This window comes from Paroedura picta, chromosome 2 (assembly GCF_049243985.1).
Source record: "Paroedura picta isolate Pp20150507F chromosome 2, Ppicta_v3.0, whole genome shotgun sequence".
Taxonomy (NCBI): domain Eukaryota; kingdom Metazoa; phylum Chordata; class Lepidosauria; order Squamata; family Gekkonidae; genus Paroedura; species Paroedura picta.
Genome location: NC_135370.1, coordinates 86,295,608 through 86,313,705, shown reverse-complemented (window position 1 = coordinate 86,313,705; position 18,098 = coordinate 86,295,608). Strand labels below are relative to the sequence as shown.

General features: G+C 42.8%; 1 protein-coding gene across 1 annotated transcript in view; it reads right to left on the bottom strand.

Annotated features, from left to right (window-relative positions):
- LOC143828921 (mucin-2-like) overlaps window positions 1-18,098 on the bottom strand; it is a 77,900-nt gene that overhangs the window by 32,538 nt on the left and 27,264 nt on the right. The window contains exons 23-32 of the mRNA XM_077319080.1: window positions 17,024-17,263; window positions 15,425-15,581; window positions 14,018-14,146; window positions 12,286-12,433; window positions 7,446-7,489; window positions 5,120-5,320; window positions 4,695-4,724; window positions 3,554-4,120; window positions 2,404-2,412; window positions 910-1,365 (exon numbers count right to left, since the gene is read on the bottom strand). Of these exons, the coding sequence (XP_077175195.1) occupies window positions 910-1,365; window positions 2,404-2,412; window positions 3,554-4,120; window positions 4,695-4,724; window positions 5,120-5,320; window positions 7,446-7,489; window positions 12,286-12,433; window positions 14,018-14,146; window positions 15,425-15,581; window positions 17,024-17,263 (1,981 nt within the window). The remainder of the gene's footprint in view (window positions 1-909; window positions 1,366-2,403; window positions 2,413-3,553; window positions 4,121-4,694; window positions 4,725-5,119; window positions 5,321-7,445; window positions 7,490-12,285; window positions 12,434-14,017; window positions 14,147-15,424; window positions 15,582-17,023; window positions 17,264-18,098) is intronic.

Sequence of the window (18,098 nt, the reverse complement as noted above, 5' to 3'; positions counted from 1 at the left end):
CTAGAAGCTTATATTCTTGAACTTACTTGTGGAAGCTGTTGTCATTGGTGAAGAAAATCATACAGGAAAAGAAAAATAGAAATATTAATGTAACTATCCATCAGTTTCCAAACAAATAATATTGTTGCTCCTTAAATTCACACTCATGACATCAATCAGTGGTGAAATATGTTTCTTTCTTGAGAGCTGATGTTAAATCCCAACAACGTGATACTTGTGGGGGCTGGCTTTTATAATGCATTTCTGGTCAAGATGAATTCTCTCCAAATTATGAAAGCACACACTTATGTGGACTAATCTTCTGTGTTGGTCTCATCAGAATCATTTGCATTATGCAGTAAAATAGTTAGACAAGAACATTTTGACTACTAATTATAAATTCATAAAGCATTTCTTGTATAGATAAATATTTCAGCCTAATCAAAGCACTTAATTGCATAGGCAGATCTACTGTGTTGTCTAGGAAAGCACAGCTTTAAGAAGTCTTCCCTGCCACGTTCTGCCACCTGTGTGGCTGGACTTGGAGCATCACCCGGGGGGCACCACCATGGCTGAGCTGAGAGTGATTCCTGGACACTGCTGCAAACCTTCTGGTAAGTCTCAGACTTTGCCACCTCCATGGCTGAGCCTGGAGCAGCTCCCAGCCTCTGCCCCTGCAACTGAGATCAAGAGATACTCCCAGGCTCCTCCGTGGCCATGGCCAGACCAGTTGGCAGCTCTCAGGCTCAGCTTCTGTAGCTGAGCTCACCGGTGGCTTTATGGCTCTGTCACCACAGCTGCTACTGCTGCAAGCAATGATCCCTTTCCCAGCCAATCAACAGTAAGTGCATTGTTTGCACACTTACATGATCAACATTAGAACACAGGATGTAGTATAATAAGTTCAGAATATTATTCCAAAATTGTTACCTGTGGTTGTTTCCAAAGTGGTGGAAGAAGTGCTTGGTGTTGGCGTGGTGGTTGTGGTAGACAGAGAGGTAGTAGTGCTTGTAGTTGTTTCTGGGGTAGCGGTTGTGGTAGATGGTGTAGTAATAGGTGCACATGTAATGCTACAGCAGTATATGCTGATCTCATAGTTAAGACAAACAGCTGCAGGCAGCAAAGGTCCTGGAACCTGATCCTTATTGTTACAGACAAGCCCAGTTGAAACGTCACATTCCACTTTTTGGCCCAACTCTTTGAAGGAGAACTCAGGAAATTTCACTGCTCGGCAAGATATATTCAGAGGGTTGGTACAGACGTCTATGCCATGTGTTCTGATGTTGTCATATGTTTCATAATCACCACCTTCTGGGCCATAAAGTGGGTAACTCACATCTATCCAGTCAGACCATTCACAGATTTCGGGACCAGGAGTACATGGTGCTACAAGAAAACAGAGAGAGAAGTAAATTTTACAGTAAGTATTTGACCATTGATTGGCAGGTGGCATATTGGCAAGCACGACACAACTTCATTTTGGTGTTAACAAGGCCGCAGCTTTATTATAAACCACCTTCAGCTGGAGGGTTGGCCTCGCACGAGACTTAGAGCCCCCCGTCTGTTCATGTTTGGCCCTGGAGGTGCCCTGGAACCTTTTTTCGCACCCAGCTGGGTGGACAGGTCCTTGCCTCCAGGGTCCAATGCCCCAGGAAGTGGCTTATCAGGTTGTTAACAGGCACCAATCTCATTCAGCCCCTCAGCCGCCTGGCACGGAGCCTACACAGCTGGATAGGCCACACTCCAAAAATCCAGTCTCTTATGGAGACCCCCTGCTTCAGGGCTCCAGCACGCAAACTGGGCCCTGAGGAACTCTTGTCTCATGCCACCCTTAAACCGCTCTGAGAGAAAAATATAGCAACAGGAACATGCAACCAAGAAACAAGGGTGGGAGGGTGAGAAGCTCTCCCGGTGGAAGCTGGTGACAGAAAGGCAGGGCTCACACACATGATGCACTTAAATAAGCACCTCTAGGCCCACCCCAGCTGCCAGAGCCATGCGCATTTTCCCAAGCAAGTATCTTTGCACCGCCCTGTCAGCCCCCGCATTATCGATCGGTAGCCGCAGTAAGTCGCAGATGCGTCTTTATTGTTGGCTCTGAGAAATATATATTATTGGAATTAGGTTGCTGCTTCAGGTTGCTGCCCCCACACACATCAGCATCTGTTATTTTGATACTTGTTAAAATATTTTCATTGGGAAACCACCAATCACGTTGTTTTCAACAGCTTTTTATCTAATACAGGCATTTCTATTGTGTTTTATTTGTAAATAATGGTCTATTTGTTTCTCTAATTGCTTTATGCTCCAATATATGCTCCAATATGCTCCAATATGCTCTATTTGCTTTATGCTCCAATATGCAATATGGCAGGTATTAAAAACAGATTTTTTTTAACTAGAAGCTTATATTCTTAAACTTACTTGTGGAAGCTGTTGTCATTGGTGAAGAAAATCATACAGGAAAAGAAAAATAGAAATATTAATTAACTATCCATCAGTTTCCAAACAAATAATATTGTTGCTCCTTAAATTCACACTCATGACATCAATCAGTGGAGAAATATGTTTCTTTTTTGAGAGCTGATGTTAAATCCCAACAACGTGATACTTGTGGGGGCTGGCTTTTATAATGCATTTCTGGTCAAGATGAATTCTCTCCAAATTATGAAAGCACACACTTATGTGGACTAATCTTCTGTGTTGGTCTCATCAGAATCATTTGCATTACGCAGTAAAATAGTTAGACAAGAACATTTTAGACAACTAATTATAAACATCCTAAATGTAGCACCCAAGGTGGGGGAATTTAGGTAAAACAAATGTGCCTTCTTAAAGCTTAGTTTATATATAAGCCCTTCGGAAGGGTGGTATAAAAGTTTAATATTTTGGGCAAGTCATTTGAAACGAACTACCATGGCTTAGTTTCAGAGGGTAGTCCTGTTGGTCTTCAGTGGGATAGTTACACCAACAAGATTTCCATCCAGCTTTCAAAAGTCAAAGCTCCCTTGGTCATACATGAGTAGGAATGGAGATATCTGAGTCTTTATATCCCTTACAATATCTGCTATACCTTTATATATCCTTACATGGCTTGTGCTTTCTATGCAAAACAGGATTCTAAACCATGTTTGGATCCTGTTTTGGAATCGTGGTTTGGAGGAAAACTGCAAATCAACAATTGTCATTCTAGATGAAACAGTAAACTGTAGTTTGCCATGAAAGAGAACTCATTAGATAAAGACATGTGAAAGGAAAAGGACATGAACAATCCCAAAGATCTTCACATAACAGCAAGCCATTGTATATATAACTGAAATACATTGTTTAGGGATATTGTTTCAGGTCAGTAATCGTGTTAGCATTAGAATAGCAAGATTCAAGTCCAGTAGCACCTTAAAGTCCAAAAAGATTTCCAGGCTATGAGTCAAATTTCTCTTAATCGCTTCATAATATAATTTCTGTAGAATGATGATACGCATTACACAGTCTTACAATACAGTATATTTCACTATTCTAACTGATTGGATCATCCAGACAAAGAAGTACCAGGAAGCAATAATCTGTTCATTACCTGAAGTGGTTTGAGTAGTTGTAGTAGTGGTAGGAGTAGAAGTAGAAGTAGTAGTTGGTGTAGTGGTACTTGGTGTGGCTGTAGTTGTAGTAGTTGGTGTAGTGGTACTTGGTGTGGCTGTCGTGGTTGGTGTAGTGGTACTTGGTGTGGCTGTCGTGGTAGTAGTTGGTGTAGTGGTACTTGGTGTGGCTGTCGTGGTAGTAGTTGGTTTGCGTGTAGTGGTAGATAGTGTGGTAGTTGAGGTTGTTAAGGGACCACAATATGTATCACAACAGTTAACTCGTATCTCATAGTTATAGCAAAGGTTCCAGAGGCTCTTATCCTGATCTTCATTTCTACAAATGAGCCCATAAGTAACATTACATTCCACTTTCTGTCCCAGTTCTTCCAGATTTTGTTCAGGTGAATCTTTAGCCCTGCACTCTATATTTTGGGGTGCTGAACAAAAATTATTTCCATATTTATTTCTTATGGCTTCGTAAGTCTCATAGTCACCACCACCTGGCTCGTCTTTGGGAAAGCTAACATCATACCATTGACTCCACTGGCAGTATTCATAGCATGAAGCTGTAAGACAAATGAGAAAGTAATTTGTGGAGCTTTAATAGACATTTATGCAAAGAGTTTTCCTTCATGAAACAACTCAAGTCATCAAGACACATATTCCATAAATATCTGTCTTATTAATGCAACAGTGATAATGGAGGTCAAACTTTATTCATAATTATGAATTTGTGATTCATCAAACTGTCTTGTAATTTGAACTGAAGTCCCAAGGTATGTTGGGAAAGAAAATATTTTAACCAAGCACTTCTTGTTCATGCACAAGGCTTGGTATATAAGATCCCATTTAATTTTCCTGAGTTTCAAATGCCTATTCTTTTATTCATACATTTATATCTTAACCCTTTGATTGTGCAGTTTTATTGACTCTGTGCTAGAGCAGTAAACATATGAACTTGCTTTATACTGAGAGAGAACACTGATGTAGCTGGTCCATTTTTATCTACTTGCAGCTCTACAGGGTCTCTACCCACGGATTCCCCCCTCCCCGGCCTTACTACCTGAGATCCTATATTCAGATAGCATGAAACCTATCACTGAACTGAGACCAATCCTCAGTGTCCCGATTAACACTTACTTGTTGCAGAGGTTGAGATTGTAGTAATGGCTGAAACAGGGGAAAAAGACAAATATTAATATGCAATTTTAAATGTTCTGTAGAAGTCTATAGATTTGGCACTGTAGAAGGATTCACGTCATGCTAGAGCATTATCTTCAGCTTTTATTAATTTCATACATCAAAGTAATATAGTAATGTTTTAATGGGGGTTTTAATGGGTTTTAATCGGGTTGAGATTACTGTCACCTGCCTCGAGACTTCCGGGAGAGGCGGGAGATAAATTGAAATATAATAATAATAATAATAATAATAATAATAATTAATAATAATAATAATAATAATAATAATAATAGCTAGACTTGTTCACATGAAACGTACTTTACATAAAAGCAACTCTCTCTAAGGAGATAATTAACAAATGTGCATTAACATTCCAGACGTACCTGAACTAGTAGAGGAAGGGATTGTTGAAACAGTAGTGATTGAAACAGTAGTGGTGGATGGAGTTGTAGTTGGCTCACAAAAGGATAGATTTGTATGTATCATTGTGCCATTTTCACATGTTAAGTTGAAACAGAATGATCCATTTCTCTCAACAATGCTGTCTCCTTTATCATATTCTGTGCCATTATAAACACAGCAGTCTGCAAGGACACCAATATGTTAAATTATTCTCTTTAAAGAATACTCATAATGAAAAAGATCAAAATGTAAATAAAATAATCTAAGATGTAACCACAGAATCATAGAATAATAGAGTTAGAAGGGGCCTCCTGCGTCATCTAGTCCAGCTCCCTGCACTATGCAGGACACTCACAACCCTATCGCTCATCCACTGTAACCTGCCATCCCCTTGAACCTTCACAGAATCAGCCTCCATCAAATGGCTATCTAGCCTCTGTTTAAAAATTTCCAAATATGGAGAACCCACCACCTCCCGAGGAAGCCTGTTCCACTGAGAAACCGCTCTAACTGTCAGGAACTTCTTCCGGATGTTCAGATGGAATTTCTTTTGAATTAATTTAATTCCATTCATTCTGCCCCAGGGGCAAGAGAGAACAATTCTGCTCCATCTATATATGGCAGCCTTTTAAATACTTGAAGATGGTTATCAGATCCCCTCTCAGTTGTCTCCTCTCCAGGCTGAACAGACCAAGCTGCTCCAACCTTTCTGCATATGACTTGGTCTCCAAACTCCTCAGCATCTTTGTTGCCTTCCTCTGGACCCTATGTAAATACTTTTTATTTACTTTGCTGATATGTGAGATATTGCCTCTGTCTACTTGGGAGTACATCCTAAGTAAGCATGCTTAGGATAAAATGTTAAGAATATTAATTAATTCATTGCATGTTTATGCTGTCCTTCCCTTTTGGGCTCAGGGAGGTATACAACATACATAAATAAAATCATGATCATAAGAACAGTTTGTTCCACTTATTAAAATTATCATTACATAAATGAATCTATGAAGTTCATGAAGCTATGTTGGACTCATAATCAGGAAAGAGATTCTTATGAATGGCACTACCTGATAATTGCTGTATTCAGCACCTATCCTTTGTAAATTTGGGATTTTTCTACAGTGAAGGAGAACTCATGCTTTTACTGATAATTTTAATACATTTTAAATTAGGGTTACAAAAAAATATTTTAACTCCCCCCAAAATGTTTTGCTGTATTTTGTACCCCTTGTGCTTTTTTGGGGGGGGGGCAGACTGCAGAGGAAAATGGCTTTAGAACATCTTTCTCTTATGACATTGTCACTTGTACAACTGCAAAAACTGTCCCCTAAGTACAACTAGTAACTACCGAGAGAGAGAGAGAGAGAGAGAGAGAGAAAGAAAGAAAGAAAGAAAGAAAGAAAGAAAGAAAGAAAGAAAGAAAGAAAGAAAGAAAGAAAGAAAGAAAATTTTGCCATTTGAGTTGTTTTAAAACCCCAAGCATGTTTGGCTAAGAAGTTAATTTAGAAAAGTCTGATCCAGGGAACTATAGTATGTGCTATGGAAAGATACAACCCTTCCTGACAACCTGGAGAATCTTTATTTCATCACGGAGAGATATATTCAAAATTTAGAAAAATTCCCAAAGGCATAAACACATTTTACTTTAAAATGCATTGAATTTTATGAATTGTCTAGTATCTTAGGTTCAAATCATAGTTCTCATTGTTTCAAGACCAAACTGTAGCTTAGTAAAGGATTTGAGTTACTCAGTATGCAAAAGAGGAGGAGGAACTCTATACAAAAAAAAAAAAAACATTCTGCCATGTGGTTTCAAGCTCTGGATATTTGAGTATTGTGAAACATAATTCTGCCACAGTAAAAAAAAAAAAAAAAAGCTCTGTGGGATTATATATTATATAATATATAGGGTTGTTAGCAGGTTTTTTTAAACTAGCAAACCTAAAACTTATTTTACACAAACACAATGAGTTGGATGTGGAAGGGCTCCAGCACAAACAAGTACACAACATCTTTGACTGTATGAATCCCAGAAGAAGCATATTGGAAATGACAAGTTTTGATTTTTTTGTTTTGTTTCGTATGAGGTAGAAAAGAGCAAGCATCCTGTAGCACCTTAAAGTCTTTAAAACATCTTGCAGGGTATAAGCTTTTGTGAATAACTACTCACTTCTTTAGTAATTCTTGAAAGCTTATGACTTGCCACAAATAAGGTGTTATGGGACTCTTGCTACTGTCTACTGCTGCAGCAAGTTAATGCAGACATCTTAAATTTTTTGGATGAAAAAATGGTAACATGAAATATACCTATTTTAAGGCCACAGATCACTCTTCCTGCTCCAATGCAGATACTGAAATTAAAAAAAAAACATTAAGAAAGAAATGTTTTGATATAGAAATTTGTTTCCTTGATTTACATGTAATATTCAGGCACTTACAATGTTAAAATGATTGAAAGTTTAAAACAATTCAAAAATAATAACTAAAACCATAAATAATATAACATAACTAAGTAACATATAATAACACGGAACCTGAACAGTTCTTCAGGGCCTGCAAAAAGGAGCTCCTCCACCAGGCATTTGGTTGATGTTGACCCAAACCATCCAATTGGCCCCCTATTGGCTCCCAAGCTCCCCGTCCTACTACAACTGTAATGTAAATCACCCTGAGCCTTCAGGGAGGGCGGTATATAAATTCAATAAATAAATAAATAATAAAATCAATAATAATAAATCATACAATACAAAAATTAACTATAAACATATTCAAGCATAAGTATATGCTTGAACCCACTTGGTAGATGAACCCACAAGAGGTTCAGCCATACTGGACTTAATACTGACCAACAGGCAAGAGTTGGTGGATGAGGTGAAGGAGGTGGGGACCCTAGGGGGAAGTGACCATGTCCTCATAGAATTCCTTTTGAGATGGGGAGCCAAGGAAGCTTGTAGCCAGACGCGGATGTTGGATTTTCGTAGGGCAAACTTTAATAAACTCAGAGACATGATGAGTGTCATACCATGGACGAGAATGCTGGAAGGGAAGGGAGCATGTGAAGGGTGGGCGCTACTCAAACAAGAGCTATTGCATGCTCAATCAATGACTATTCCAGAAATACGAAAACATTGCAGGAGCTCTAAGAAGCCTATTTGGATGAACAGAGAACTTCAAGAAGAACTAAGAAAGAAAAGGAAAATGTTCAGGAAATGGAGGGAAGGACAGAGCTCTAAAGAAGAGTACCTACAGGTTACTAGGCACTGTAGATCAATCATCAGAAAGGCCAAAGCTGAGAGTGAGCTAAGATTGGCCAGGGAAGCCCACTGTAATAAGAAAAGATTTTTCAGTTACGTGAGGAGCAAACGTAAAGTAAAGGAGGCAATAGGCCCGCTGTTGGGTGCGGATGGACAAACTCTAACGAAAGATGCAGAGAAAGCAGAAAGGCTTAGTGCCTATTTTACATCTGTTTTTTCCCACAGGTCAAAGTGTTTAGGCACGTCTAGAGATGGCTGTAGCCAAAGGACAGTGTCTGGGTGGCAGGTTAACATGGATAGAGAGGTTGTCGAGAGGCATTTAGCTGCACTGGATGAGTTCAAATCCCCTGGTCCAGATGAAATGCACCCGAGAGTACTCAAAGAACTTTCCAGAGAACTTGCACAGCCCTTGTCCATCATCTTCGGAACCTCTTTAAGGACTGGAGATGTCCCGGAGGACTGGAAAAGAGCAAACGTTATTCCGATCTTCAAAAAAGGGAGGAAGGATGACCCGGGAAACTACAGACCAGTGAGTCTGACCTCTGTTGTGGGGAAGATAATGGAGCAGATATTAAAGGGAGCGATCTGCAAACATCTGGAGGACAATTTGGTGATCCAAGGAAGTCAGCATGGATTTGTCTCCAACAGGTCCTGCCAGACCAACCTAGTTTCCTTTTTTGACCAAGTAACAGGTTTGCTGGATCGGGGAAATTTGGTTGATGTCATTTACTTGGATTTTAGTAAAGCTTTTGACAAGGTTCCCCATGATGTTCTGATGGATAAGTTGAAGGACTGCAATCTGGATTTTCAGATCGTTAGGTGGATAGGGAATTGGTTAGAGAACCGCACTCAAAGAGTTGTTGTCAATGGTGTTTCATCAGACTGGAGAGAGGTGAGTAGCGGGGTACCTCAGGGTTCGGTGCTCGGCCCGGTACTTTTTAACATATTTATTAATGATCTAGATGAGGGGGTGGAGGGACTACTCATCAAGTTTGCAGATGACACCAAATTGGGAGGACTGGCAAATACTCCGGAAGATAGAGACAGAGTTCAACGAGATCTGAACACAATGGAAAAATGGGCAAATGAGAACAAGATGCAATTTAATAAAGATAAGTGTAAAGTTCTGCATCTGGGTCAGAAAAATGAAAAGCATGCCTACTGGATGGGGATACGCTTCTAGGTAGCACTGTGTGTGAACGAGACCTTGGGGTACTTGTGGATTGTAAACTAAACATGAGCAGGCAGTGTGATGCAGCGGTAAAAAAGGCAAATGCCATTTTGGGCTGTATCAACAGAGGCATCACATCAAAATCACAAGATGTCATAGTCCCATTGTATACGGCACTGGTCAGACCACACCTGGAGTACTGTGTGCAGTTCTGGAGGCCTCACTTCAAGAAGGACATCGATAAAATTGAAAGGGTACAGAGGAGAGCGACGAAGATGATCTGGGGCCAAGGGACCAAGCCCTATGAAGATAGGTTGAGGGACTTGGGAATGTTCAGCCTGGAGAAAAGGAGGTTGAGAGGGGACATGATAGCCCTCTTTAAGTATTTGAAAGGTTGTCACTTGGAGGAGGGCAGGATGCTGTTTCTGCTGGCTGCAGAGGAAAGGACACGCAGTAATGGGTTTAAACTTCAAGTACAACGATATAGGCTAGATATCAGGAAAAAGTTTTTCACAGTCAGAGTAGTTCAGCAGTGGAATAGGCTGCCTAAGGAGGTGGTGAGCTCCCCCTCACTGGCAGTCTTCAAGCAAAGGTTGGATACACACTTTTCTTGGATGCTTTAGGATGCTTAGGGCTAATCCTGCGTTGAGCAGGGGGTTGGACTAGATGGCCTGTATGGCCCCTTCCAACTCTATGATTCTATGATTCTATGATTCTATGATTCTATATGCAATCAGAAAATGTTACAGATTACTATTAATGGTTAAAAAGAATACTTAATATAATGAGTTTGCAGGATGGCTATACACACATACAAACACAAAAAAAATCATGTGATAGGAAAATAGAGAGAGAAGGGGTCACTAATATGGAGATTTAAAGGTGATCTTCTTTGCCAGGCTGTTTCTGTAAGGAATCATGACATAAATATATAATGTATAGATCAGGCTTTCTCAACCAGGGTTTCATAAAAAACACGGTGTTTCTTGATGGCCCTGGAAAGGTTCATGTTGACCTTCCCCTTCTTCCAAAATGGCCAATTATGGGTCTGGAGGTGATGGGAAGGTGAGGGGCCTCAGGTGGGCATGTACACAGCAATGCTTCCCAACCATATTCTGCCTGATCATGCCACTTCTAAGGGTTCTTGAAGCCTGAAGAATATTTCAGGGGTTTCTCAATGTTAAAAACATTGAAAAAGGCTGTTATAGATCAGTTCCCCTGGAGAAAATGGCTGCTTTGGAGGGTGGACTTCATAGCATTATACTCCACTGAGATCCCTCCCCATTCCAAATCCCACCCATTCCTGGCTCCACCCCCAAAGTCTCCAGGTATTTCCCAGCTCAGAGTTGACAACCCTAGCAGACACTCAGAAAAAAACGCAAACATGATGATTAAAGCAAAACACCTAGAAGAAAGAAAGAAATTTAATTTAAAGCAACAGGTCAGTGAAAAAAATGCAGCTTTAAATTTATCTCTAGTACTGAAAAGCATTCCTGTTCCAGAAAAGGACTAGTAACAGGCATATAGGTCTACCGAGTTTAGGTATCAATGAAGGCACAAGCACTTTTCTGCCACAGTTAGAGACTAACTAAATGTGATGGCTGCCACAGGTTCATCTAATGGCCTCTGATGCCATTTAAGAAGGAGTTGAGCTTCTTCAAAAAAATTCTGCAAGGTTCAATCTAGATTGGGCACATGGTGTGGTAGCTTAAGGAGCTCTTCTTCCTCATCACATGTCTTTTCAAATTCCAAAAGAGCCATGTGGGGTTGTTTCTGCACCTGAAAAAGTTGCAGAGAAGACAAGAGCTCCAGGGGCTGCCTCACATGGAATCCTGATCAGGGCCTCACAGTGATGTTGTTGTTGTTACCATCATCATCATCATCATATTTTGATTTTTAGGCTGCAGGGCAGTTTACAGGACGATTTAATATAACACAGTAAAACCATTAAAATATTACAGTTTAAAATTAGCTACTGCTATAACCTCTTGTGACGCAGGGTGGTAAGGCAGCCGACATGCTGTCTGAAGCTCTGGCCATGAGGCTGGAAGTTCGATTCCAGCAGCCGGCTCAAGGTTGACTCAGCCTTCCATCCTTCCGAGACCGGTAAGATGAGTACCCAGCTTGCTTGCTGGGGGGGGGGGGGGGTAAAACGGTAATGACTGGGGAAGGGAATGGCAAACCACCCTGTATTGAGTCTGCCAAGAAAACGCTAGAGGGCATCACCCCAAGGGTCAGACATGACTTGGTGCTTGTACGGGGGATACCTTTACCTTTACCTTTACCTTTACCTTTACTTTTATAACCTTCCCCTAGCTCCCCTGGCATTTTATCAGTTTTTTAGGCCTATGGTAGGAGATCTTCCTATGTGGGGGGTCATCCAGTTGTACTTGGAGAGCTTCAATAGAAGAGGTGAGAGGTAAAGATGAAGACACACCCATTTTACAGGCCTTGTGGAACTGCACCAGCTCTATCAGAGCCTGGCTCTCCACCAGTAGGTCACTACACCAGGCTGGAGCCAGGGCCAGAGAAAGCCTTAGCTCTGGTTGAGCCAGTTGGATTTCATTGAAACCAATGATCATCATCAGATTTGTATTTGTTGATTGTTATATTAAAAAGTGAATGTACTGAAAGTTTAAGGAGCTACAACGGCTTCTCATTTGCCATAGGAGGAACCCAGGTCACTGTCAAGTTACTCCATAAGCACTGTATTCTCACTTACCATTCCTCACACGGCTGATCTGTAGGTACCATACTGCCAGTTTCATAGTATATGTCATCAACATAGCAGCCACAGAGATCCTCAGTCACACAGGTGTAGGTCTCTTCATTGAAGATTGGTGTCTCTGGATGACATCGAGGGTAACATCCTATTGTGCAAAAAATGATCAGAAAGTAATATACAGTTAACATGAGGGATGCAGTCAAAGAACATTGGGTTTTAATGGGAAACCTTAACTGATACAATATGCAATCTGATGCAATCAACCTTATTACAGTCGTTCAGACCAAGTTATATTAAGTTAATACATAAAAGACCAACATAATATGGTCATTTATTATAATACAATTTAAAACATCATAAAATAGAAATTAAAATCATGTTACTTTAGAGCATCGGATTTTTATGGCAGCAGCACAAAACTTAGCCAGCTGAGTTGTCACCTGGGGAGACTCATCACTTAGCAGCCTCTTTGCTTGATCTACATCATGATGTTCTGGCAACTTTTTAAGGAGTGGTTCAATCAAGTTGCTACGAATGTCTACATAAGTAGGGCAGTGGAACAATATATGCTCTCTTGTATCAATTTCGCCACTCCCACAAAAACACTGTCTCAGTGTAAGGGGAATGTTCTTATAGCGACCCTCTACAAGAGCTGAAGGCAAGACAAGGGTAAATGCCCTTCTTTGTTTACTTATTACCAGCTGAGACAGATAAGTGGCAGGGGCCACTGATACAATATGGAAGAAAGACCAGCCTGAATGGCCTAGTTCACCAACAGCACTACACCAGAGCAAAAACAGCTTTGTGGCTATTGTTCATGGTAGGAACCAGCTTGGTGTAGTGGTTAAGAACAGCATCTTCTGATCTGGAGAGCCAGGTTTGATTCCCTGCTCCCCCACATGCAGCCAGTTCGGTGATCTTGGGCTCATGACAGAACAGATAGAGCTGTTCTGACCAAACAGTAATATCAGGACTCTCTCAGCCTCACCTACCTCTGTTGTGGGGAAAGGAAAGGTGATTGTAAGCCACTTTGAGACTCCTGGTAGAGATAAGTGGCATATAAAAACTAACTCTTCTTCTACAACTTTTTCATCTCAGAGAGAGAGATAAGGATGGAGAAGGAATTCCCTCTGTTCAATCTTGTTAAAGCCAGATAATTTAAGCGCTCAGTTAAATGAACCCCTTAATTCTTTTCTCTTTGATTATGGCCATCAGTCTTTAGTATTACTATCCTTATCCATTGTTGTTCTTCTATATATTTCTGAAACAGCCTAGGGGGTGGGACGTGTCCGGCTGTCCAAGTTGGAATAGGGCCAATCAGAGTGCAGCCAGCTTTGCCCTGATTGGCCCTGCCCCTGCAGCTCCCATCCTCCGTCCCTGGACTCTAGCCTCTTTGCTCTCAGAGGCCTCAGTGCCTGGAGCCAGCAGCAGGTAAGGGGAGCTATTTCTAGCTGGAGCAAACAAGGGGGCTAATTATTCAGAGGCAAGGTTACATATGAAGTCTGCCCTACTCCTTGACAGCCCTCAATGTTGCTATCCCATTATTTGATGAGACAGAAGCCATGGGGAGAAGAGTGTTTTCTGCACAGTGTTCTGCAGATTCAGAGAGTTTTTGTGGGCCTTTGTAAAATTTCAGAGCTATGTAGCCCTTTGAGTGAAGAGTATATTCCGAAATACTAAGATATATATTTTGATGACCAAAAACTGCTCTTAAATGGTAGCTCCTTACCTTCCAGATATGGCACTGAAATGTTTGTGCTAATGTTGTTCAGCATCTTGCAGGTCATAATATCACGTCCACATGGCTCATAGTGCCATTCACATATATCCGTAGGATTGTAGTAGTCGCAAAAGATCGCTATCAGGACAACAGACAATAATCAGAGAACAAGTAGCAGAAGTATTTTGAATATATGGATATTTTCTGAATGAGCTATGTTCACAAAGTCACATATAAATAAGTTTTAAGGATGCAACATATGCCCGTTGAGGTAAGGGCTCCTGGGGAGGAGTTAGGGCGGGATCTGTCTGGGTTAAGAACTCGGAGGGGTCCAATCAGGAGCCGCAAAGCTCGAGGGCCAAGTGGCCACTTGGGAGGCGTGCGTAGTGCGCCTCCCTACTGGGCACTTGGCCCACCCTGGACTGGCCGCCCAGATGGTTCGCCGCCAGGAAAGGAGCAGGGCTGCCGCGTCGAAGATGCGGCGGCCCTGCTTCTTTCCCGCCGCCAGAGCATCTACTTCCCTGCACAGAGGCTGCCCGCCAAAGGAGCTGGGCCGCCACTTCATGCCTCAACCAGACCACCCCACGCAGAGCCTCGCCAACGACAGCCAGGGGACCTTCACGAGCCTCGCTCCCTACAGCCATCCTTCACACGCCTCGCTTCCCACTCGCCCCGCCACAACCGCTGACACCCGCCTGCCTGGAGCCGTCAGGACGCGCCATCGCCGACCAGGAGACCTCGAGCCACCCCTACGGTAAACCTGCCCGACGCCCAAACACACTCCCACCCTCACCCCCGCGTGCCCAGTCCGGACACTCCCCCACCCATTCCCACACGTCGGCGACATGCGCCACCCACCTCCCTTCGGTCCAGCCGACCGCCCTCTCGTCCGCACGCCCCCTCACCCCTACTCACCCCTCTACGCCATGGTCCCTGTGCGTGACGTGCGGCTGCCGCCCAAGCGACCCGCACACCCGAAGCCTCTTATTGCGACTGAAACACGCATGCCCGGAGGCCCGCGCATGCGTGCTGGCTGCCCACCAAGACTGGCCCCCTGCCCCACCCCACTTACACACCAGGCATGCGCTGACTATGGCGCATGCCTGCTGCTGTCCCTCTCAGCCCATCGCCGCCACCGCCCCCTCTCGCCGGGAGCGCCACGAGACGCTGCAAGCCGCGCCAACTGCCCAGGACCCTGCCGAAGCCAGCGAACCCCATCCCTGCAAAGACTCTCCGGTAGCCGCTGCCATGAGCCCAGGGAACCCACCCACAGCCCCAAGCCCAGCCTCCTCTGCGCCCATGCCCACCCCGACCCCTCCAGCTGCCCCAACAATCACAGTCACACAGCTAGCACCCGCTGTATTTGAAGGCTAGCGTCCGCTGTATTTAATTTCTACTAATGTATATAATACTCACGACATATATCAGGAGTCCTCCAGAATACACAGGCTTCAGCTTTGATGCATTCTTGTGCATAGGCAGCAACTGCAGTACAGAAGCATTCACAGTCCCCTCCGGAGTCACAGGCACATGCATCATGTACACAAGCTTCATAGAATGGCTCTGGGTCTACCTGTTAGGAAATCACAGAACCAAAAAGCTGTGATGGATCAATCTACAGGACAGGATTGGACTAGGTGATGGATAATCTAGTCCAGTCCTGTCCTAAAACAAAATATTTCATTCACTCTGGTCTACAACCATGCATGTCATCATTGCCAGTAAACCTAAATATTATTGGGCATGTTTGTGACATCTCCTTGGCACATTAATACCTATCCCAGTCAGCACTAAGAACATAAGAAAAATGTTACCCCCATCAGCTTTTCACCAATTCCCATTTGGGTCAGAAATCTCTAATAGTGTACTTTCAAGCAGAATTATACCTTTCTAAGTCCCTTGAAATCAACTGGCTCAAATCGGTAAACCTCTGCTTAGAACTGCATGGTTAGACATAGGAGGACTCAGTATGTTCAAAGCAAAACATTTGATTTTATGTAAATTGTTTATCAAAATAAGACATCAGAGAGTGGAGGAGGAAGAATGGGTGTTCCATATATATATATGCATCATGAGCCATGAATTCTGGATATGGCCACCTCTCCCTCCATTTTTGCTCAGGGATCACACGCATTAGCTGGATACGAGCCCCGAATATACCTTCTCCTTGATTAAGCTGTCTTTGCAGCTCAGCCCAAGGACAAACTAGTGGTGAGCAATTTTGATCTAATTTAATATTGAACTTTTAACTTGTTTACCCATTACATGTCAGAATCAGTTCTAAGTAGATCTACTTAGAAATATGTCTCATGTTATTTAATAAATCTCTCTCCTAGGAAAGTATCTTTAGGATTGCTGCCATAATATCCAAGAATCATTTTATTTTTGTGCTCCTAGGGAAGGGAGAGAATGTATATTTTGGAGCCTTCCTCAGCTGTATTAGTGACTAGTTGCAGAACCGACACTTTTGTTGCCACCATCTGCAGCACTTTCCATACAGCCCTTAGATACAAATGGGTAGCCGTGTTGGTCTTAGGTAGCACAATAAAATCAGAGTCCAGTAGCACCTTTAAGACCAACAAGAAGATCATAGTCTGACGAAGAGTGCTTGCACTCGAAAGCTCACACCCTGAATAAATCTTTGTTGGTCTTAAAGGTGCTACTGGACTCTGACTTTATCATTCAGCCCTTAGTGATATATTATTGTAGCAATCCCATAGAACAGAAAAACATGAATTTTCATAGCACAGCTTTGTTATATAGTTAAGAGCCCCAACCCAGAGAAGAGAACTCATGTTTAAATCCCATGAAATCAATGGACTTAAATTACTCTCAACAAATGTCTCAGAGATTTCAAGGGATATATGACTAACTTCCTCAGGAATGGGGCTGTAATGTTTGGGCTTGTTTTTCAAGATAACCTATTTTGACACCATTTGGCATATTGGCTGTATGCCTTCACGTGACAAAAGTATTGTAGCAATATCATGGATAGCAGCAAGCAACAACACTAACCTTGGGATGACATATCTCAAAAACTTCACTTTTAATAAGGCTGCACTCCTTCTCTGCCCAAGATTTACGATGAGGTGTTTGGTCACAGGGCTCAATGTCTACAGTCACATCAGGACACGCACTATCCCTTTTCCATGAATTTCCAAAATCCAGGGCATTGGCTACTTGGACTTGGCTTCTTGTTGTGAAGTCATTATAAGCCTTGTCATCAAAGTTACCACATAAACCACAAACTTTGCCCTGTTGAAGAAGAATTCAAAAAAATAAATAATGGTACAATGAGGATTTTGATTTGCATAGTGGGTGGGCAGGTTTATGCCAGAAGAGCACTTAAGGTAAAACAAGGCCACAGTTTTATTAATTATATGAGCAGGGCGCAGCATGGGGGAGCTGTCCTCTTGCAGTCAATAGGCTGCTTGGGCCCTCGGTTCCCAGAGGCCCTCTCCACAGCCAAGGAACACACTTGGTCAGCAGACAGCACCCTCTGGGAACCACCCTGTCGGGGGGAGGGACAGCAGCTGTTGGGTTCCAATGGGCATGAGCCTCTGAGTGGTATCCCCTGCCAATTCAGTGCTAAGCCCACAGGCCACCTCTGCTAGCAACCCCCTGTTAGCTGGTACTGTGCACCACCAGGCAGCCCCCACCAAGGCAGGCCTTGTTTGGCATGTGACCAGTTTCTTAAGGAGACTCCTGATCCAGGCAGTCCAGGGTGCAGACTCAGACTGGCTGCCAAAACAGCTCCCCCATACCCACCAGCCAGCAGGAAGAGGGGGCCTGGCATGCAGGCAGCCCTTTAAATACCAGCTGCTTGTCCAGCCCCCTCTTCCCCACCCTTTCTGCTGACAAGGGGGCAGGTCAGCAGCACCTGATGCCCTTTTTGGCTGCTGGAGCCCTTGATGGGCTTCTGACAGTTAGCCATGCGCTCGGTCTTCTCTGGCCCCCAACCACCATGTCCACAATAGTGCAACCGTCCAGTAAGTGATGTTTTCCCAGTATTACTAAATATAGATATTTCTGGATTTAAGGAGGAAAGCAAAGTCAATATTCAGAAAATAACCCATGCCTTGCAAATAGC